Below are 22,072 nucleotides of genomic sequence, written 5' to 3' on the forward strand. Positions count from 1 at the left end.
CAAATGAACCTGCAAAAATAGTAATTTTACCATAAATAATTGCAAATTTATCGCATGATAATATATTCTTCAAAAAAAATCTTAATATACTTCACATTAAATATATTAGTGACGTACTTTGTCGGCTCTACAAAAATAATATATTAGTTATATACTCTATGTAAGTAAACGACGAGATACTCTACCATTTAAATAGAAGTAGAAACTAAAAAATCGACGGGATGAAATGAAGATACAAAGATAGAAATTCGAACTTTTGACCTCTTGATCAATAACGTAAGTTTTAACTAGGTTAATCATGTTTAAATCGACTATATTTAAATCGACTATATTTAATTTATTAGGGATATACTTTTATCAATTATGTAAAAAAAAAAAGAAAAGTATATTAGTGATATAAAAACAAGATGTAAATTTTTTTTATACGACAAATTTAATGGTAACCAGTTCAACCACCTATTTATGATTTTTCTACGCAGAAAAAATAAAATGTCAAATACAATCCGACAAAGACACAGGCACAGGACGAACAAATTGGTAGCGGCTAAGAACCGGCGGCGGCGATCCAATCCATGAATTCCCACTTCCAACTCGAACATTTAGTCCACATCTAATCTTGACCAACCTAATTCCATGAATCGCTGCATCTACTAAGAATTCACACCGCCGGCGACGGCTGCAGCAATGGCACTACGGCGGCGACCTCTGTTACTCTTACTTCACCTCTGTCTCTTCTTCTTCTTCTTCTTTCCGGGTTCTGCCGTTGATTTCCTCTTCAATTCCTTCCCCAACCCTTCCAATGGCACAGAAATCATCCTCATCAGCGACGCAAGATTCGATTCCCCCGTCATTCGCCTCAACAACGACTCCAATCCTTTCTCGGTGGGGCGAGCTTTCTATCACACAAAGCTGCGGATGAAACCCACTTCGAATTCCACTGCGATTTCTTCATTTTCAACTTCTTTTGTGTTCTCAATCTTGCTGGAGATCGCTACGAGTCCGGGGTTCGGCATGGCCTTTGTGCTTTCCAATTCCACTTCTCCTCCCGGAGCTATAGCCAGCCAGTACTTCGGCCTCTTCACCAATTCCACCACCCATTCCGTTGCTCCGCTTGTCGCCGTCGAATTCGACACCGGCCGGAACCCAGAACTCAATGACCCCGACGACAGCCACATCGGGATCGATTTGAACAGTGTGTTCTCCAGCAAAATACACAGCGCTGGGTATTTCGACTCCACCGGAGAATTCGTTTCGATTCAGATGAGAAATGGCCAAAACCTTCGCGCTTGGATCGAATTCGATGGCTCTAATTTCGAAATCAATGTCACAATTGCCCCAATTGGGATTTCTCGTCCATCGAGACCCACGCTGAGTTTTAGGGATCCCGTAATGGCGAATTATGTATCGACTGAAATGTTTGTGGGGTTTTCCGCATCGAAGACAAACTGGGTCGAGGCGCAGAGGATTCTGGCTTGGAGTTTTAGCGACACCGGAATTGCCAGAGATATCAACACCACCAATTTCCCGGTGTTTACGAGGCAATCGTCGTCTTCATTATCGCCGGGAACTGTTTCAGGGATTGTTGTTGGTTGTGTGTTGTTCGTGATCATAGTTTCTGGAATTGGGGGTTTTTGGTATTGGCGAAAAAACAGAGCAAAACAAGAGGACAATGAAATTGAGGATTGGGAACTCGAGTATTGGCCTCACAGATTCTCCAACGAGGAGCTCAGCCGGGCCACCGATGGCTTCTCCGACAAGAATCTCCTCGGCTCCGGCGGATTCGGGCGAGTCTTCAAAGGAACTCTACCAAACGACACGGAAATCGCCGTCAAGTGCGTAAATCACGATTCAAAACAGGGGCTAAAAGAATTCATGGCGGAAATCTCAAGTATGGGCAGACTTCAGCACAAAAATCTAGTTCAAATGCGAGGCTGGTGCCGGAAAGGCAACGAATTAATGCTCGTCTACGATTACATGCCGAATGGAAGCCTGAATCGCTGGATTTTCGACCGACCCACCACGGTACTCGACTGGAAACAGCGCCGCCGTGTCCTCGCCGACGTTGCAGAGGGACTCAACTATCTCCACCACGGCTGGGACCAGGTGGTGATTCACAGAGACATAAAATCGAGCAATGTGTTGTTGGATTCCGATATGAGGGGAAGAGTCGGCGATTTTGGGCTCGCGAAATTGTACCAGCACGGCGAGACTCCGAACACCACTCGGGTCGTCGGGACTTTGGGTTATTTGGCGCCGGAGATCGCGACGGTGGCTACTCCGACGGCCGCCAGCGATGTGTATAGTTATGGGGTGGTGGTTCTTGAAGTGGCGTGCGGGCGGCGGCCGATTGAGTTGGCGGTGGACGAAGAAGAGACGGTGCTTATTGACTGGGTGAGAGATCTTTACGCCGCCGGCCGGCTGATTGAGGCGGCGGACTCGCGGATTCGAGGGGAGTATGAAGTGGAGGAGATGGAGATGGCTTTGAAGCTTGGTTTGGCTTGTTGTCATCCGTGTCCCGATCGCCGGCCGACGATGAAGGAGGTGGTGGCGGTTCTGATTGGAGAACAGCCGGCGGCCGAGTCCTCGGAAATGTTGTCGGGATTGGCAGGCGGCGCGGTTGACGGCGGAGACGCCGACTTGTGATAATGATGCACAAAGTTTTAAAATCATCTGTAAAATCAAAATTTCAAACGATTTTTTTGGGAGTTCTTCATTTTTAATAACTTAATACATGTCTCATGTCTGGGTTGTAAGCAAAGTTGGCAAAAGGAAGAAGCTTGCAGTATTAAAATGGAGTAAATTTTGGATTAACATCTCTATGTTTTCTATAAATAGAAAAGTTTTAACATTGATAGTGAAGAGAATAATTTATTTTTCCATGAAATGTCTCCTGCTTTGGCTGCTTGTTGGTCTTGTTGTTAGCTTAGCAGCAACATCAGAGTGTGAAGTTGAGGGAGTGGAAATTGAATTTCTGTTTCTTCTTCTTTGAGCCTCTCCTTAAACATTCACACATTTCCTTGCATGCTGATGCTACAGACATGTTCATCGTCTCCGGTCCGCAGCTGATCACGCCGATTTCTGACCCACCCGCATCATTTTGGATGTCGGAGAATATATCTGTTCAATCCTCGACGAGTTACAACCATATCTTGCTTTGAATATCAAAATTATAATGAGTTTGTACAAGAGATACCATACCTTTGAAGTTGGGCCTTCCTCCAAACTGTATTTCATGTTCTTCCTGTATACTCGCTCTTGCTTCTGAACTTGGAACTGCATTTTGGTTTTGGCTTTGGATGACTGCTACAGTTTCTTTCTTCAGTCTTCTCCATCTTAAAATGATCCCCACGACCGCCCCACATAAGATAGCTAAAGCGAAAGAAGACATCAGGAGTAGATCTGAGATCCAAGATGGAGTTCGATCTTTCGTCTTTTTGGAAGCCTTCTCGGTGGGAATGACGATGTGGTTGAAGAAGACTAGAGCGACGAAGAACATGATAGATGTCAATCCAGTAATTGTGGCCATCCCGCCCAAGCTTTCAAGCCCTTGTGCTGCATGGCTCGAACATTTCGTGCTTGATTGTATGGTCTGCACTTGAGAGAACTTGTTTAGCAGTTCTGATACAGTTGTGCTAGATTCCTCTTCTTGTGTCACAAATACTTTGAGCTGCAAATACATTTTCGCATCCAAATGGTTCAATAGTAAAGGTAAGATCGAGGTGAGTAGTGAAACGTCGTGGGACTTTTTCATGACATGAATAAGTTGTATTCTTGCAGGGCATTTGAAGTTACTGCTCTTTTGCATAGAAGTGATCTCCTGTAAAATGCTCAAAAGAGGGGTTACTCCAATTCCTCCTGCAATAAGGAGCAAGTGATCATACCTGCAAGAGATCAATTTTGTGTTTGGATTATGCACAATTTCGAATGCGTATCGAAAACATCAATCAAGTACATTCGAACCGAAACATGTTTTCGTAAGTAGACCTTAGGAAGTCCATGGAGGCAGGTCCATAAGGGCCTTCAACTGCAATGGAAATGCACTTCAACTGATTAGACTCTCCCTCCCGTTCAGCACTTATCATGTCATACAAAGATCTCGTCCACGACTTATCGCATTTAACAACAATCGACATTGTGTCATCATTGACGCTCGAGCTGGAAATCAAACTGAAAGCATGCCACTGAAATCTGGAAATCCTTGGTATCTTCACATACACAACACTAGTTGGCTTATACTTCAGCCCTGCAATTGCAAAGAAAGTAGGCTTTTTCTGAGAACTACCATCTTTTGTTCCATAAGTTGAAAAAAAGGGATGAGTTGAAGAAGTACTTTGATCTTTTGGCAGAGTTAGCTCCACAGCTTTGCAGGGGAGGATTTGAGCGGATACAACACAAGTTTCGGTCCTAGATTGAATAATTCGGAGCACCTTATCGATGCCGAAGAGAAACAATCCGGGAAATACCATGTAGAAGTGTCGATCTCCAGCATGAAACAAGAAGAACACAAAAAAGACAATGTACAAATGGTGAGTGTAGTAGAAGATCTCAAACTTTCTCCTCCTTATCTGAGGGAGGGAAGTGATCCAAATCACCAGTCCTGTAATCAAAGTAATCTCTCCGGCGATGTAAATCCGGCCGGTGTTCTGCCATTTCCACATCTAGTTTCAACACAACAGTAATCCAATGGAATGATTGACATTGTCAATGGAGTACATAATTAGCAACAGAGAGGCAAAGAAGAAGAGTTACCTGATCTTGAATCTGGTTGCTGAGCCCCCAAATGAACAAGGTACTTGCGCCATGAAAGGTGGCAAATAACACCATTGCAGTGCCAAGCCAGATGTGATACTTCACTGAAGCTTCAAACTGAATGCCAATCAGCCGAAATGGAGCCAATCCTCTCAAAATAGGCAGAAGAAGCAGCCCCAAACAGGCCTCTGCCAGCAGACCGAACCTGGTGGCTACTCTTAGATACTTCAGTTCCCATCTGAAAATCAGCTGAATCATCAAAATTGATAATAATTCAACCCCAGATCAGAAAACAAAGAAAGGGCATTCTTAGTTGTTCTTCAAAAGCACTCACATCTGCAAGTTGAGTGATTCGGCGGGCATCAACTTTCTGAAATCTTTAGAAATTCGAGCATAGAATGTCCAAACCAGGAAGAGGAGAAAAAAAGCTACACCAAGAATCTCAGTTCCAGATAAAACACCAAGATAACTGTTCACAACAAGTGGGTTCGAGAGGGCATTGGAAAAAGTTGAGAACTTTGATCGCCTGTAATGCAAAAAGATTTAATACGAGGATCAAGAGGCCAAGTTTATAAGCGTATAGAAATTTCATTGTTCAAATGGACTGCGACCCAGATGAACTTGCCTGAAAGTTCGTGGCTTGGAGGGTTTGAAATTCAAGTAAACCAGCCCAATTATAACAAGAGCAATAACAGGAAAAGTGTACACAACGAAATTGAGACCTGAAAAGTATGAAACTAACTTCACTTGTATAATAATAATAATCAGTAAATGCATGCATCTGCAAATGCAAGAAAGATGAATCTGAACAACATGTCGATTCTGTACCATAGTATCCAAATACAGTGGCTCGGGCACTGTTTTCAGCGAGACGCCATTTTCTTGTCCAGAGATCGGTGGGTTTTAAGAGCCAAAGAGAAACCCAAGCAGCACATAATAGAATCATCAAAACTTCGATAGCAGTAAGAAGGAGGGCTCTTACCTTGTGATTTCTGTACATATTTGCAATTAATTGTGGTTTATTTGCTTTCTGGCTGTATGAGGGTGTGAGTTTATGGTCTCACAATTTATACATTTTCGAGCGAAAACAACAAGAATGTTTCGAAATTGATTGATTCCACTGAATTGGAAGTGTTGAAATAAAGCCCCCACCACTTTGTCTCTTTCCACACGAATAGAGCTACGTGGTGGGACACTGTAAGTGGGGAGAATAAAAGTTATAACAGACATTTTAGAAAATTAACACAATGGCTTGAAAAGTCTAAAGATTTGCCCAATCAGAATGGATCGAATTCACACAATGGAGATGGAAAGTACAAATTTTTATGTTGGGTTTGTACAATAGGAATAGTATAACTGCATATCATAGTTTCTTCAATCTTGTCATCATTTTGCAAAATGATCTTTACCTAGAATGAAAAATTACATGCCTCAAATTCCATGTATATCAGCTGTTATGAATATGAATGCCTTTACATAATGGGAAAATGGAGAAATGAGAATGGTGTCCTTTCAAGGTGGGCAGATGACGCTATCTTCTTTCTTTCCTTTTCCTTATCACAATCTGTTCCTCGATTGGATTGATCATTATCTTTGCCCCATTTTGCTTCATCTTCAACTTTTTGAATTGAAGGGGTGGTCGTGTTTGTCAAACAGCACTTCTTGTGGCCTACGTGAGACTTCATGGATTGATTCCACAAACCACCAATCTTGCACCCAAGATTCTACTCTGCAACTTGCAGAAAAGCCAGAGAGAAAAAGGAAAGAGAAGCAAACAGAAAAGTCTCTTCACAACTAGCTCGTTACAAATAAACTGAAATAAACTAACAAACACTTCTAAGTGATGTATAACAAGAGATGAAAACCAGAAAAGCCCCTCTTTTTCTGCAACACAACTCCGAGGACCAGTTGTAATTCTACATGGAACACAATACAGAAAATTTTCATAGAGAGACGAAGTTTTCATATGCATAATCTTTCCATTCTGAAAATTCTTCCTTCCTTGTTCTGAGCTGTTAGAAAATGCATCCTCTCCTGCAAGTAAATGCATAGTTTAGGCTTACGAGGAAAACATGAAACAGAATCTATGGTGGTCGTCAACAAACAGAGGTGTACAATATAAGGTAAGCAAGCATTAACAAAATAGCTAAATTGTAATTATTGAATCTTCCATTACTATATATAATGGTCCTACAGACCATTATCAAAGCAAGCCACTTCTTTTCGATTTCATTGATCAAAGAGATTCACTCTGTAACGTTCCCACATCTGTCGTATTGTTTTCCTACACATTCAGGACGCAGTTTAATTTGTCAGTCAACATATTACAAATCTGGGCTCTCTCAACTTTCTTCTGAGGTTGACCAAACTGGATTTGTATAGATTTGGTTACAGCCTATTGATTTTTGTTCTGACTAATCAGTTTGATATATCTAATCCACACTCTGATCGGAAAGGTCAACACCTACCAAAGTCATACTCTATGTGTTCTTCGACTTCGATGAGGCTTATCTTGGAATTTTAAAGAATTATGAAGTAAAGTTGGAAAAGACTTTGCAACTTTTGGAAGAATCTTTAGTGGCTGCATGTGCCACCCCTTTATCGTAATCTATATTGGTCCCCATGAAAAGGATATAAATGTTAAATATTAACTCTAAAACCTAGCCTTTTGGGCTGTTTTAACAAGGACCCACTTTTTAAAATGTTGCTACTTTTTCTTTGGTACTTGAGAAATGAGTGTATTTGCTCCCTTACGTCTAAAAGCTTTATGTTTTTTTTTTTTAATTTCGATAAAGAGTCGAGAAATTCAATCCTCTAACTTTTAAGGAGTTAAACGTTCATGTCATCATTTTTAAAAGGAGTCGAGTAAAACGGGCGAATAAGTTCTAAAAATTGTTTCTGTTGTCTTTTAGACAATGTAACTAAAAGCTAGATATCAAGTTGATTTCGTAATGTCCAAAGCATGAATAAAGTGTTGAGGAGACACAAAGATAAAATTGAAAGAAGTTTGTCAATCTTTTCAACCAAAGACTTATTTATTCATGTGGTTAAAGCTTGGGGCAATAAGGATCGCATCATCTTCAGACACTGGTCAAACTTTTTACACATTGGGAGAGGGAAATCGAAAGAATTCCTTTGGTTTTTTCACCTATTCCTTTTGACCAAACCAAAGACACACAAGAAAAGAAAAGAAAGGAAAGAAGCAAATGTTGACAGAACAATGTGGCTGCAGGCCCATGATACAAAAGAATCTATCCTCTCTTTCTCTCTTTTTCCTTTGTGGTTATGAGAGCAAGAATGTCTTTTCCTCGGTAAACTTCCAACCCACTAAAACACATTCCTGTCATTTTCATTCTCATATCAATTCTCATTGTTCTTTGTGTATATGGAGAGTGAAAGAGAGAGAGAGGCCTAAAAATGGAAGAAGAGTTTCACGGTAGACCAGCCGAAGGATTGCAACTGCAATGCTACAGTGCAAGGATCATGTCCCCGGAAATCGTCGAGATTGGAGAGGAAAGCAAGACTATTATCAGTAGCAGAGATAGTGGTGCAAACGACGTCTATGTCGCCGTTGGTAAAGATGATATAGATGTCCTCAAATGGGCCCTTGATCATGCTGTCTCACCTGGTTGTTGTGTCTTTCTTGTCCATGTTTTCCCTCCTCTCACCTACATCCCTACACCAGGTAACCAAGATTTCTTCTTCTTTTCCTATTTTTTCTTTTTCCATCTTTTAGATCAAAAGCACAGATCAGTCAACAACTTTACTAGGCTGTTTTTCTTGCATATTCTGGCTGTAATGGATGTTTGATGCACATGGGTCATGGGGTAGTGTCTAAGTTTTGTTGTTTCTGCCTCTTTTGACTATCTATCTTCCATCCAAAACAGTCAAACCCAACCATATATAATCAAGATAAATTCTTTGTAGATGATGAGAAGAAAACTAACCACAATCTGCTGAATTTTATAATGACCCTCTCTCTTGTGATGCAACCATGTTTTGTTTTGGCAAGTTCATTGGCTTGAAATACATTTTTACCTGTAAAGTGTAAAACCATATGCTTTCAGTTGGAAGATTAGCGAGGAGCCAACTGAGCCAAGAACAATTGAGAGTGTATATCAATGAAGAAAACAACAGAAGAAGAAATCTCTTGCAGAAATACATCCGCTTATGTACTGATGCCAAGGTGTTTTTTTGCTCCCACTTTGTCAAGACAAATCTCAAGCCTGTCTGAAAAAAAAAATTAATAACTTGTCTGAACTTTAAACTCTGTTCCAACGTCTCAGGTGACAGTTGACACATTGCTTCTGGAGAGCAACACGACAGCAAAAGCAATCCTTCAACTCATTCCTGTTCTCAACATCACCAATCTGGTCATAGGAACCAAAAAGCCACTTTCCACCAGGTTTGGAACTTTTTCAGTTTTGGGGGTTTCCATAAACAAGAAACAGCCTTTTCGATTTCCCATCTGATTCATCTCATTTCTTAGGCTACTGGGGAAAAGAATGGCAAAAGGAGAATTTGTGAAGAAGAATGCACCAGATTTCTGTGAGGTTACCATTGTTTACGAGGGCAGAAAAGTGGATGATCGTCAGCAGGAAATGGGGTTGCTTCCTTCATCTCAAGCTTCCGAATGCCGTCGCCGGCGCTCCGGCAAGAACTTGTTCGAGTGGGTTTGCTTGTCGAGCAGGTCGGGCAGCGATTGATGTGTTCTGTTTATGCAATGAACAACAATAACAGGAGCAAACCAAAGAGAGAAGATCACCATTTTTACAAATTTACTTACTTTTTCTTGTTTGAATCAACGATTGAAAATCTGATCAAACGCTACAGATAATCCCAGATCAGCTAGCTTGTATTTAGCGGAAGCAGCAATCGAAATGAAATGAATTATGCATAGAAATTGTCGGGTCACCATTTATTCTGTTTTTTAGTACCGAAAGTTCAATGGGGTTCATACCGACGTGTCGTATCCGCATTAAATACTTCCGATTCGCATTTGTAATCTCGTTTTCGATTGTCGTTCTCAATCTCTCTAGATTGAACAAATGGGCTAGTGGGCTCGAATTTTGGCTCTCGGCCCATTCGCAATGGACCTCATGGCCCGTCGTCATCATCGGCACCGATCGCACAAATTTCTGTACTTTATTCGCTCCAAAACATGGTGTCGGCCCCTTCTTCTTCTTTTCACCTGTGGATCTTGAAATCTCCGAACCGGAGTAGTAAGAATTCTGCGCGCTACGGCCGACCAGATAACTTCCGTTTTCAATTCCACCATTAAAGTAGATTACTACGTTTCTTCTACTTCCGAAACCCTAGCCCGTATTCTCAGCTGTATAACAGAGCGATGAATCCTTATGACCACAGATACGCTGATCCCAATTCCTACCGTGAGCGCCGAAGGTAGTGTTGGTATTATCTCTTTCTTTTCCTTGATTTCTTTATGGTGGTTCTGATTTCTCTCTCTCTCTCTCTCTCTCTCTCTTTGCTCCCTCGTGGGCGACTTTTGATCTTTCTTCCGCAGTGACCTAATATGTCCACAGCCTCCGGCGCCGTCGCTATTAGCAGGGCGCGAACCCTTGTATAAAGGGTATCCGCCTCCTCCAGTTTCCTACTATGGCCGGGAAAGAGGTGGGGGAGGTGTTGGTGGAGGTTTACCTAGTGCTGGAGGTCTCAATGGCTTCCCACGGTTTCAGCCTCCTGCAGGACCGTTTAATATCGGCCGTGGCGGCGGCGCTTTGGAGAGTAGGAGAATGTTTGATTCGGGGAGGGGTGGCAATAGAACTGGTGGGAATATTGGGTTTGGAGGTGGACGGGGTGGAGGAACGGGATTTGAGGGCCGTGGTGGCGGAAGAGGGGCTGGACGTGGTGGTTCTTCGAGAGGGGAATTAGGTAGCATAGTTCTTCCGAATCAGAATTTTGGCAATTTGGTTCCGTTTGAGAAAAATTTCTATACCGAGTGCCCTTCGGTGCGTGCTATGACGGAGTCCGAAGTTAAGATTTACCGAGAGAGGCGTGACATTACGGTGGAAGGATACGATGTACCGAAACCAATCCGGAGTTTCCAAGAGGCGAATTTCCCTGGTATTTTATTCTTCCATGAATTGAATGGGATTGTATTCGTTTTTTTCCATTATTCAAGAAACTTGTTGATTGTCTTTTATCTCGTTTGTTAGCTTACTGCCTTGATGTGATTGCGAAATTGGGATTTGTCGAGCCTACTCCCATTCAGGCTCAAGGATGGCCAATGGCCATGAAAGGAAGAGATTTGATTGGCATTGCCGAGACTGGTTCTGGAAAGACTCTGGCCTATTTACTCCCAGCTTTAATACACATTAGTGCCCAGCCTCGTTTAGGTCAGTGTTTACAAATTTCCAGCTATAATTTCTTTTTGTTGCCACTTCTCTCTCGACCTTTAACGTTGTGCTAATTTGTTCTTCATCAACTTTCATCCAGCGCATGGTGAAGGCCCCATAGTATTGGTGTTAGCTCCCACTAGAGAATTAGCCGTTCAAATTCAACAAGAGGCTACTAAATTTGCTTCACGTGCTAACATTAGAAGTACTTGCATTTATGGTGGGGCTCCAAAGGGGCCTCAAATTCGTGATCTGAAAACTGGTAATTGAATTGTGTTCAGCTTACTGTTTTTGACTGCTCGTTGGTTGGCTATTTACAGTAATGCTGATTGTGTCTCTCAGGTGTTGAGATCGTTATTGCTACACCGGGGCGACTGATAGATATGCTGGAAGCTGGCCACACCAACCTGCGGAGAGTGACTTACCTTGTTTTGGATGAAGCTGATAGAATGCTGGACATGGGATTTGAGCCTCAGATAAGGACAATTCTGAGCCAAGTATGATATTCCACCCCCAAGTCCTTTCTGTAGACATTGATCGTGGAATTGCATGTGGAGATTTTAATTTGAAATTAACAATTAGTGGTTTCTTGTCCTAAAAGGGGCGGCCCCGTTGGCTAGGGCTTGGGTCTCTTGCTAGGTTTCAAGTTCTCAAACCCTCGGATGAGCTTAATAGAAATAACTCTTGATGTTTTTCGAGTTCAAGCCTTGGGGTGTGTGGGTACCCAGGGTATGGGAGAGCCTCCAACTCCAAGTCATTAAAAAAATAAATGTTTTTTTGTGGTTATCAGTCTCATATGAAATAAATCACCTTTTCTGGTTTAACTGAGCTACATATATGCATGTAACTTGTAAGTGATCTTTGGAACGTTTGCAGTTTAACTGCTTGAAAGCGTTTTCAGTTTTCTCTAATTGGAGCATTTAAGGAACTTTACAATTTTGATAGTGCTTGTTGAAAATATTCTATGTATTATAAAGTAGTAAGACTCAGTCCTCAAATCGTTCTGAATGTTAAATTGAATAGCATTATTCTTTAAGAGCTCTTTAAAAAGAATATATTTATTATTATTTAGTACTCAGTTCTCTATCTAACAGCTTTTTCTCTTTACAGATCCGACCTGATAGGCAGACCTTATACTGGAGTGCCACATGGCCAAGGGAGGTTGAGAAATTAGCGAGACAATTTTTAAGGAATGCCTATAAGGTTATGTTAGAAATTCCTTTTTGTGAATTAACACTGCTTCCATACGCCTTGTTTTAGAAACAGGTATTGACAATTAAATATTGTGATATATTAGGTGATTATTGGTTCACCAGATCTTAAAGCTAACCAGTCTATAAACCAAGTCGTTGAAGTTGTGACAGAAGCTGAGAAATATAGAAGGTTTTTTTAAATTTTGTGATATTCTATAAAACACGTGGACACACAGACACAGATAAAGAGAGAGATCCTCTTCCTATTTTTGAAATTAGCACATTTTCTCATGCAGGTTAATTAAATTGCTCGTGGAAGTGATGGATGGGAGTCGTATTCTGATATTTGTGGAGACAAAAAAAGGATGTGATAAAGTAACGAGGCAATTGAGAATGGATGGATGGCCAGCTCTATCCATTCATGGCGATAAAAAGCAGGCCGAAAGGGACTTGGTTTTGACTGAATTTAAAAGTGGAAGAAACCCAATAATGACAGCCACTGATGTGGCTGCCAGAGGTCTTGGTAGGATTACTACATGTCGGGTGTTTTAGGTTTTAATTTAGGTGTTCACTTTCAAATTCTTAATGAGTCGGCCAGCTGCTTTCCAGTTCCTGAATATAATTTGTGGCTTGGGTGCAAAGGAGGGTTCTATTGTGCTGTGAATGATGATTTTGAGACTCCTCAGTTTTGTCTCCTGTACAATACTGTATGGCCTTTCTGCTTCTTTGCCCCTTTCCAAACAATGTGCTCTAGATTTAGTTTACATTCTACTTCTTTTAGGCTTCCATTTTTGCAACCTTTGGGGTGGTGGGGGTATGGTGAAGGAAGAAAGTTTGATTGAAAGGAAACAGAGCCACCTCGGTTTTGTACCGGTTGCTAGTACATTATAAATCATAGCATGAATCTCATATGGACATGAAGATGATGTGCTTATTCTGAGGATGCTGAATGATTTTGTCCGAGTTAACTGGGAGGATTTTTTTTTCTGTTTCTAGACACAAGAATTGTAAATCTTATGCATCATTAGGTCAGCAGAGGATGGATCAGAAGGCTGGCTTTGATGAGTTTACGGAAAGATCACGTCCTTAAGATGCCTGAAATAGTATTTTTTGCTCAACTAGTTATCCAAGTATTGTATCCTTATTCCGTGCCCATCCACAATTATGGAGCTGGTTGTTTTTGCAGCCTGGTTGACTCATTCATTATTGCATTGTTGGTATGGAAGTCGTCGTGGTGACAGCTGCTACTTATCCCTGCAAAGTTAAGGTGGGCACATTTATGTGATGAATGTGTTATCTTACTTTTGGTCACCAGATCTTAGGCATGCAGGGATAAGGTTTATTGCAGTTTTGTCCATGCTCTCCACATGTTGCAATGTTCTCTAATTTGATCTAACTCTGACTGTCTGTTGTAGATGTGAAAGACATCAAATGTGTGATCAACTATGACTTCCCATCAAGCCTCGAGGACTACGTCCACAGAATAGGCCGAACCGGTCGTGCTGGTGCAAAGGGAACAGCATTCACATTTTTCACTCACGCAAATGCGAAACACGCCCGGGAACTTATGAAGATACTGAGAGAAGCAGGGCAGGTTGTCACCCCTGCATTGTCGGCGCTAGCCTCGGCTAGTGGCTTTGGAGGTAACTTCTCTCCTAATCCTCTCGGTTGGGGGTGGTATTTCTATCTGAAGTCACAATGAATTATTGAAATGTGTAAATTGTTGTTTTTTGGTGTAGGTCCCGGGGCTAAATTCCGCCCTCAACAAGGATACAGAGGAGGGTATGGTAATCGAACACTGGTTTCGGGATCAAATGCCATTCCTATTGGCGCAACAAGGCCTCGCTAGACAATCTTTTGATTACCTGATATAGACGAGTTCTTCCCAGATTAAGAATCAAGTATGTGTGGTATGAAATGGATATGTATGTACATTGTACATAAAACCAGAATTCTGGTAGACATTGTTCTAGTTGTAGGGTTAGGGAAGGGAAAGAAAGGAATTGCGGATTTGAATTTAATTCGTGATGTGATTTTCATTGGCGGCTTACCGCAGCGTTTGATTTGACTAATGCTGCTGGTTGAGAACGGATTTCATCATCCAAAATTTTCTTTTATTGAGGGGCGGGGATAGCCATTCAACTTCCCACTTCTAGAAAGAAGCAACAAATTTCCTGTTTATTCATCGACTTATTCTTGACTTTTTCTTTCAACAACAATTGTGGGAATGGAGGTGAAATCGTGAACTTCTATAATGGTTATTGGTGATTTAGTCATCTTCATATTTATTCTTTAATTATACTATAGAAAATTTGAAAAGTTGTGTATGATGAAGTGATTTTTTTTAGGTTAAAATACTATTTGAGTAGTTTTGGTTCATGTTTGGTACTTATACTATCAAATGTCTACTTTGGTAGTGTATTTTTAATAAGTGACTATTTTGATTTTTTAATATTATTATTAGTTTCATTTTTCTATTACAATTTCAATAGAAATGTAATCTCTCTTTTTTGTAAGTACGGTATGTAACCATTACTTTATATTAAAGAGTTAAAATTTTGAAAATAGAGATTAAAATGGTCATTTTTTGAAGCAAATAAACTAAAATGAACAAAAATAAATGAATTAAAATGAACACGGGAAACGAACACATGGATGTCATTCAAAATACTATTATTAGGGGAAAATGTAGGAATTAATTAATCAATTTGAACTTTAAAAAAAGTAATTAATTATTAGGAAATTGGATACAGTTAATTTAGATTCAGATTTATTTATTTATATATATTTTTTTGAAGTTAGATTTAGTGTTCTTACAACTGGTTTGTTTTGGTGTTTTGGATGGTTATTGAAGCGGTGCGTTTTGGACAGACATGCACTGTACAGTGCGTCAGAGTTGGCAATCGTCTTCACATAAACTCCACAATTAAAAGCAACATCTTTTGGTTTACTTTAATTTTTTTCGCCTAAAATCCACTTCCATTTTTAATTACTAATTTGTTACGTGTTCCATTTTAATTACAATTTTGGGGCTTTTGGTAAAACATGCTACATTTTAAGTCCTTTTTTATTAATTTAAAAAACATATAATACATTAGAGGTCTAAGCTATTCAATCTAAATAATAGTGAGCATATTTTCTCTCTTAGGAGAAATATGCAAAACTGTGTTCAATTTCAAATATTTTCCCAAAAACTAATTGTAATTAAAGATAACTTGTTTATATTTTTTTGGTTATTTAAATTAAATTTGTTATAATAAAATAGACAGGATTACGTGTCTGATCCAAACACTTCTACTTTTTACAAAAATATATATAAATAAAATTATGAAAAGAACAGCTATTTGTCTTAGAAAGGGACAGAACATCACACCTTTTAGGACACGGACAGTACCCTACAAGGCCCACTCAATAATTGAGGACCTTGGCATTTATAATAAAAACTATATGTCAAAATTTTCACTGTCCGAAAATCACATTTGTCGCACATGTTCTAATAAAGCGGTAATTAGTTTCTATCGTTGATCCAGAGGGATGAGTTCGAATCATGCTTGTAGTACTTAATAAAAGATATTATTAAGTATTAAATTTTCGTTGATACGTAGATATTATGTCAATGATTTTCAAAACAATCGATAAAATATAAAATACATATATATATATATTAATAAAATATCACTAATATGGACATATTATCCTACTAAACATTTTTAGATTATTTTAAAAAGTTAAATGCTTATTTATTAATTTAAATATATATGGTAAATTTTTTATTTTTATATTTATTTCAAAAGTATACGTCGATATTTTATTGATATTACATAAAATTGAGGAAAAAAGGGAGAAAAAATATTGCTTTTGATTTGTCTTTTTTCTTTCTTTATTTTCTAATTATGCCTTTGCCATTATTTTTCCTTCCAAAAATATCAGACCTCAAATCTATGGCCCCTTGAAATTAAGTCTATTTTTAGGGTTGTCCTTTTTTTACACTCAACTTCCCACACAAACTCCCAAAAGGGAGGTTGCTATGTACATATCATCCCAATTGCCATCATTAAATGATTTGAGAATTCCCATTTGTCTTTATATCAAAATGTTTTCTATCCATTAATTTGATTGAAATACTCAACATATCAACTTTCAATCTCAAAAAGCTGTATTGATTGAACTACTTAACCATTTTTATTTTTATTAATGTACTCGTGTTTATAAAAGACATATGTACACTCTTTTCTGGTCAATTTATGTCATTTTTTTATTGAATTTTAAGTTTAGTTATCATCATATCCTTCGACTTGATCGTCAAAGTCATCTTGACAAACAACAACATTGTGACAATAATATATTTCAAATCTTTACCATTCAAAATTCATGATATTCTCCCATATATTTTCTACTCTCATTCATAACAACATTATTAAATTTAAAAGCTTAAAATATGAAGAGATGGAAGCAAGCTGGCAGATTTGATACAGGAAGGTGTCCATTGTGGTGTGCCTCAAAGCCTTTGTAGCTTTCCCCTTCCAAGGGAACTTGGAATCGATATTTTTTAGAATTCGTTTGGCAATATTCATGTTTCTTGTTTCTCGTTTTCAATTTTATTAAAAAATCTAAGCATTTTGTAACTAACTATGCTTCTTGTTTCTATCTTTTGGAAATATTCTCAAAATTATATAGAAATTTTGGAAACAATCAAAAATAAGTTTCTTCTCTTTTTGTTCTTATTTTCCATTTGTTCCAAGACATAAATAAAAAAATTGTTTGATTATGTTGGGTCATACAATTCATTAAACAGGAACGTTATCAAACGGATCCTTAATTTTCTCTTAAAAAAAAAGTTTAAAACTTGATTAAGTGGGCTTGGTGGCTATAAAATAGCAACAATAAATGCAAATAAAACAAATAATTATTATCAGCAGCACTTAGATTTCCATAATTTTAGTAATATAATAAGATCTCAAGATTTAAAATCATAAGAAAATTAAAAGCTACTGAATTCCCCAATCCCCACCACTGTGGAGCTTCGTGCTCTATTTATTTATAAAAAAAAAAAAAAAAAAAAAATCCCATTTGGAGGCCATCTAATTCAAATCCATTATCAATTTAATTTATGTAATTATTATTGTGCTTCTTTGCTTATTGTCCTTGAAATGACACACTACTTTTCAACCTTTATTTGTTATTATTATTACATGGGGAAATATCCACCTACCTCAAAACAAAAGTATATCATATATCCCAACTTTAATTTTCACTTTTGTTCTTCAATAATTTTATTCTATGAGTGGGAGTGATAGGTATGTTATTGATTAAATTTAGCTTTTAAATTTAACGGTGACATCATCTTTAACTTTAAGCTTCCAACAATATTATGTCATTTTCTTAATTGAAATTAAAGGTGTCAGACGATTTCTTCAATCTAATATTGAAGTAAATCTTATTGGCAAATATTTAGGCGTTGTCTTTAAGTTCATGTGAAGCCTATTCTTAAAAGCTTGAATTTATATAATTTTGTTTAGTTTGTGCAAAAAGGAAATGTCAATAAATTTTCAATTTTTACCTCAACGTCCAAATTAAATTATTTTTGACAAAATTATATAAAACGTTAAGTCTATATTAAAGTTGACATAATAATCCGTCAATTTTTAGCCATCAATTAAAAGACTCCCTGGTGTATGGGCAATCGCATATTTGCATGATACGTGTTAATACAAACTTACTTATGAACTAAATAATACGACTCCCAACCTATGAATTATATAATATGCGGTAGGAAAGTAACTTTCTAACAGTTTTTTTTTTTTTTTTTTTTAATAATTAAAAACAGTTTTAAAAGTACAGAGTATGCAGAAACAAACAAAAGGTTTGATTGTTGGTTGTCTATGTTTAGTGAAATAAATTAATTAAAAATAGCTGAATACACACTATATAAGAGTCAACAAAATAATTTTAAAAAGTAAAATTATTATATTACCCTTGTGGTGATCAAGGTAGGTGGGTGGTGGGGATGAGTCAGCTGTGTAATTTAATAAGGGAGGCCCCATCACAGTGGAAATCTATTAATTTATTTATTATTATTATTTTTTTTAGTACAAGTTGGAGATCTATTGGACTCCTAATGCAATTTTTTATATATATGTATGAATATATTAATATGGTAAAAAATAAATTATTTATCTAAAATATTAATAATATATATTTTTTCTTTTTTTACTAAGATCAAACTATCAATTTCTAAGATGGTAATATGTATTTTATCTTCCTAATTATAAGAATAATTGGCCTAGATTATATCCCATTACGAGAATATACTTTTGATAATATGATATTATATTGAACTAAAAAAAGATAATATGATAATATCTATTTTATCTACTTAGTCTTGCTCAGATAATTGGTACTGACTGTACCTCATTATGAAAATATACTTATTATAATATTCCACCGATGGGTTATTTTATATACATGTTAAAATTAAATTTATTAATTATTGAAATTTGTTTAGCTAACATAAACATAATTTAACTAGAAACATAAATCTTAACTAAAATAAAAATAACAAAAAAATAGTTTTTTCTAGTTTTTAAATTTGGGGATCAAAGAGGTGAAGATTTTTTTTTATTTTAATTTCAATAAGGAGGAGAGCGATTCAAGCATTCAATCAAGTGAGTAAACAATCTCTTCAGCCAGAAAAAAAGGTGATTTTCACGTATAAATCTTATAGTATTAAAACTTTTTATTTTCAAAAACTCGTGTATTATCAAACTTTTTCCACCATAATTTTTTTAAAAGTTCGATTCTATTACCAGGATATTAAAAGTTTTCAAGTAAACCCTAATCCAGTAAACCCATTAAAATTGAATAAAATTAAATATCTCCCTCAATACTAATTAATTAAAATTTTCAATTTGCTCCCGACTTTTTAATTGAATATGATAAGATACCCTCGGGCCTTCTCATCAAAAAATTTTATATATATATATATCTCCTCAAATGCCTATTACTTGGAAATTAATTTAAAGCATTTGATACATTAAAGATAAAATTAAAATCTAAAAGGAGACCATACAAAAAAAATAATAAATAAATAAATAAATAAAACAGCGTGGAAATGAGTAGTGGGTGCCAGACAGATATTTTGGGAGTGTACTTGTGACACGTCAGCAAGCAACTGAGTTCCAAAAAAAGGTCGTCAATCATAGAGCATGAGAATGTATTATTAACTAAAAATCATAGCTGTATTAAAGAATATAATAACCTTATTAATCGATTTCAGAATAAATAAATAATAATAATAAACTTTATTAGCCATGATGTTGCAGCTGCCCACTGGATTACAATTAACTATTCTCTCTGATTCGGATTTGAGTTTGCTCTGTTTTAGGATCTCTACAAAGGATAAGACCAAATCGATATATATTAAAAGATTATAGTCGTGTAAAATTTATGTTAGAATTTTGTAAAATATTGACTAAAACTAGTCTCTTCCTTTTTAAAATACAAAATTAAAATTGACATTTCAAAATTTTGAGATTAAAATAAACCAGATTTAAAACTAAAAGGTAAATGAATAAAAATTAACAAAACTAGAAACAAAAAGATGAAACTCAAAATAGTATTTAAGTCCAGATTAATCAATTGGATTATGAAATAAAATTTACTCAATTGATTTGATTGATTGAATGTAAATTTAAATTTTAAAGTTATTTATAATTTTATTTTAATATTATTTATTTTTTAGTACGTGGTGGATATTCAAATTCACGACCTTCTAATAGGACATAGGTACCTTAACCGTTGATTTATTTTTTTCCCAAAAGGTATTTAATATTTAATATTCATTTTTATTCTGTCCCTATAAAACTTAAACTTAATCGTTAAAAAACATCAAATTCATCAATTTCACCTCTAATATTTTGTAATTATAAATTCTCCCTTAACTTTTTAATTTTCGCAAGTAATTTAAACCACAATCGTTGTTTTTTTCTTTTGACATAATCGTTAAGTTGGGGTTCTTTTATAATAAGTCTAAATAATGGAAATATAATCTCAAAATAGTAAGTATTGCCATACTATCTTAGTTATTTTTTTAATATAATTTTAGTCATTTTTGCGTAACGTGTTAGATTTGCAAACAAATAATGTTTTTTTGCTTCACGGCACGAACGTTGTCCAATAAAAACATTATATTCTCGATATTATATCTCAAAAAAAAAAAGAGGGATTAATATTCTCTATATAAAAAAAGCAATGATATAATATAAATATAATAAAACATTTTTATTTTAAAGGACTGAGTGATGAATAATTACTCATCTTAAAAAAAACATATCAATATTTACTCGAGGATTATTTCCTAATTAACAGTATTAAAGATGTGCACCTATCTCTATCTATCGTTCAAATTTTTTTAATAGATAGTACAATATTAAATCCTGAATATTTCATATATGTTTAGTTGTTTTTAGATCCATATGAGTTTAATCGTTATTTATTGAAAATAATATTTGACTATTATTGATTTTTTAAATAATTTTACTCATTATATAAAAAGTTGTCTAATAGACAATTTGTGGATGGATGGAATGATTATAGATTTTTAAAAAAGAGAAATAAAAAATTATTGCAAATTTTAAGATGTTCTAAAACACTCAAATAATAGAGTTTTTTTTAATTATAGATTAAATAATAGAGTTTTGAATGATCAACGAGTTGAAATATATATATATATATATATATATATATATATATATATAAAAGATCATAATCTTTTGTAAAACAAATAAATAAATAAACAATATTGATTAAAAATCTATACCTTCCTAATATTTGTGATGGTGATGGGTCCCATGTTTAATTTTAAACTAATAATTATTGTAATTCACAAAAATTTCCCATTACACATTTTAAATTCAACTGTAAAATGGTTTTATAATAAATTATGATTTTACAAAAAACTTTATTATCATCCGTAATGTTTAAATTAAACACAGTTTTAAGCTACTCAACAGTAATTGATGTATATATCTTTAAAGTTTTGAGTTTGAGTATAACGATCTTATAATTCGAGTTGAGAGTTTGATTGTAAGAATATTTCGAGTTCAGACGTGATTGATTTATTTTTTAATACTTAAAAGTTCAATGATTTTATAAGTTTAGAGGAGGAATTGATAAATTAAGAGTTTGAGAATGCGATTGTAACTATTTCTATAGTTAAGTAGTAATTTTTGCAAATTTTTCATATATTATCATTATTATTGTTATAATAGTTTGGATAATATAGAATTTGTTTAGTGAGTTTTATTAAAATTCCACAACGCGTGTGAGAGGAATATGTTAATAACCATTTGTATATTATAAATTCCACCCATTAATTACATGAATCAAGAATAATTTATCAAGGAAAAATAATTAGTGGGGAATACTTGATGTTGTTTTATTTATTTATTAATTAAAATAAATCTCAGACTTTAATAATTACTCAGTTCGAAATACGGAAAGTCCAAATGAGGTGAATTACGAGGAAATGATAAAATTGACTAATGCCTAATCAAATTAAATAATCTACTAGAGACTAGAGAGTATACTATTTTTTAATTTTTTTGAAATTAAGAGTATATAATTTTTAGTTTGGATCTTTAATAAGATTGAATAAGTAAATTAATAAGCATTTAAGCCATGTTAGTTTTTCTGAACTAGTTTGGTATTGGCAATTTGGCATACCATTTAACATAATTAAAGTTTATCATGTTTATCTTATAATTAGAAGATTTG

The 22,072-nt window shown here is 35.8% G+C and overlaps 4 protein-coding genes across 6 annotated transcripts; 3 read left to right on the forward strand and 1 right to left on the reverse strand.

The window, feature by feature from the left end:
• Positions 1-426: 426 nt before the first annotated feature.
• On the forward strand, positions 427-2,811 carry LOC148210534 (Concanavalin A-like lectin protein kinase family protein). The gene has a single exon (XM_088125856.1). The coding sequence runs from the start codon at positions 685-687 to the stop codon at positions 2,641-2,643; it is 1,959 nt and encodes a 652-aa protein (XP_087981982.1). The 5' UTR covers positions 427-684; the 3' UTR covers positions 2,644-2,811.
• On the reverse strand, positions 2,760-5,829 carry FRO8 (ferric reduction oxidase 8). Of its 2 annotated transcripts, none has more exons than XM_088125855.1 (8): positions 5,578-5,829; positions 5,375-5,486; positions 5,084-5,275; positions 4,750-4,987; positions 4,331-4,658; positions 3,985-4,243; positions 3,199-3,881; positions 2,760-3,117 (listed from the first exon to the last, which is right to left on the reverse strand). In XM_088125855.1, the coding sequence occupies exons 1-8, from the start codon at positions 5,747-5,749 to the stop codon at positions 2,936-2,938; spliced, it is 2,166 nt and encodes a 721-aa protein (XP_087981981.1). In that variant the 5' UTR covers positions 5,750-5,829; the 3' UTR covers positions 2,760-2,935. The 2 variants fall into 2 exon arrangements, with proteins under 2 accessions (XP_087981981.1, XP_022135163.1); XM_022279471.2 differs by having other exon boundaries at positions 5,375-5,471; positions 5,578-5,828.
• A 2,322-nt stretch (positions 5,830-8,151) lies between these two features.
• LOC111007380 (U-box domain-containing protein 33) lies at positions 8,152-9,652 on the forward strand. Its single transcript, XM_022279730.2, has 4 exons — positions 8,152-8,434; positions 8,817-8,935; positions 9,036-9,154; positions 9,239-9,652. The coding sequence occupies exons 1-4, from the start codon at positions 8,167-8,169 to the stop codon at positions 9,453-9,455; spliced, it is 723 nt and encodes a 240-aa protein (XP_022135422.1). The 5' UTR covers positions 8,152-8,166; the 3' UTR covers positions 9,456-9,652.
• Positions 9,653-9,893: 241 nt separating this feature from the next.
• On the forward strand, positions 9,894-14,586 carry LOC111007379 (P-loop containing nucleoside triphosphate hydrolases superfamily protein). Of its 2 annotated transcripts, none has more exons than XR_015791795.1 (10): positions 9,894-10,152; positions 10,274-10,833; positions 10,926-11,105; positions 11,206-11,367; positions 11,448-11,602; positions 12,216-12,308; positions 12,403-12,488; positions 12,595-13,005; positions 13,485-13,565; positions 13,714-13,853. XR_015791795.1 is itself a non-coding variant. In XM_022279729.2 (10 exons), the coding sequence occupies exons 1-10, from the start codon at positions 10,097-10,099 to the stop codon at positions 14,145-14,147; spliced, it is 1,857 nt and encodes a 618-aa protein (XP_022135421.1). In that variant the 5' UTR covers positions 9,897-10,096; the 3' UTR covers positions 14,148-14,586. The 2 variants fall into 2 exon arrangements, 1 of the variants encoding a protein (XP_022135421.1); XM_022279729.2 differs by lacking the exon at positions 13,485-13,565 and adding an exon at positions 14,038-14,586 and having other exon boundaries at positions 9,897-10,152; positions 12,595-12,821; positions 13,714-13,941.
• Positions 14,587-22,072: the final 7,486 nt, after the last annotated feature.

Source organism: Momordica charantia (genome assembly GCF_013281855.1).
Source record: "Momordica charantia cultivar OHB3-1 chromosome 6 unlocalized genomic scaffold, Mcharantia_2.0 BLBB01000006.1, whole genome shotgun sequence".
Taxonomy (NCBI): Eukaryota; Viridiplantae; Streptophyta; class Magnoliopsida; order Cucurbitales; family Cucurbitaceae; genus Momordica; species Momordica charantia.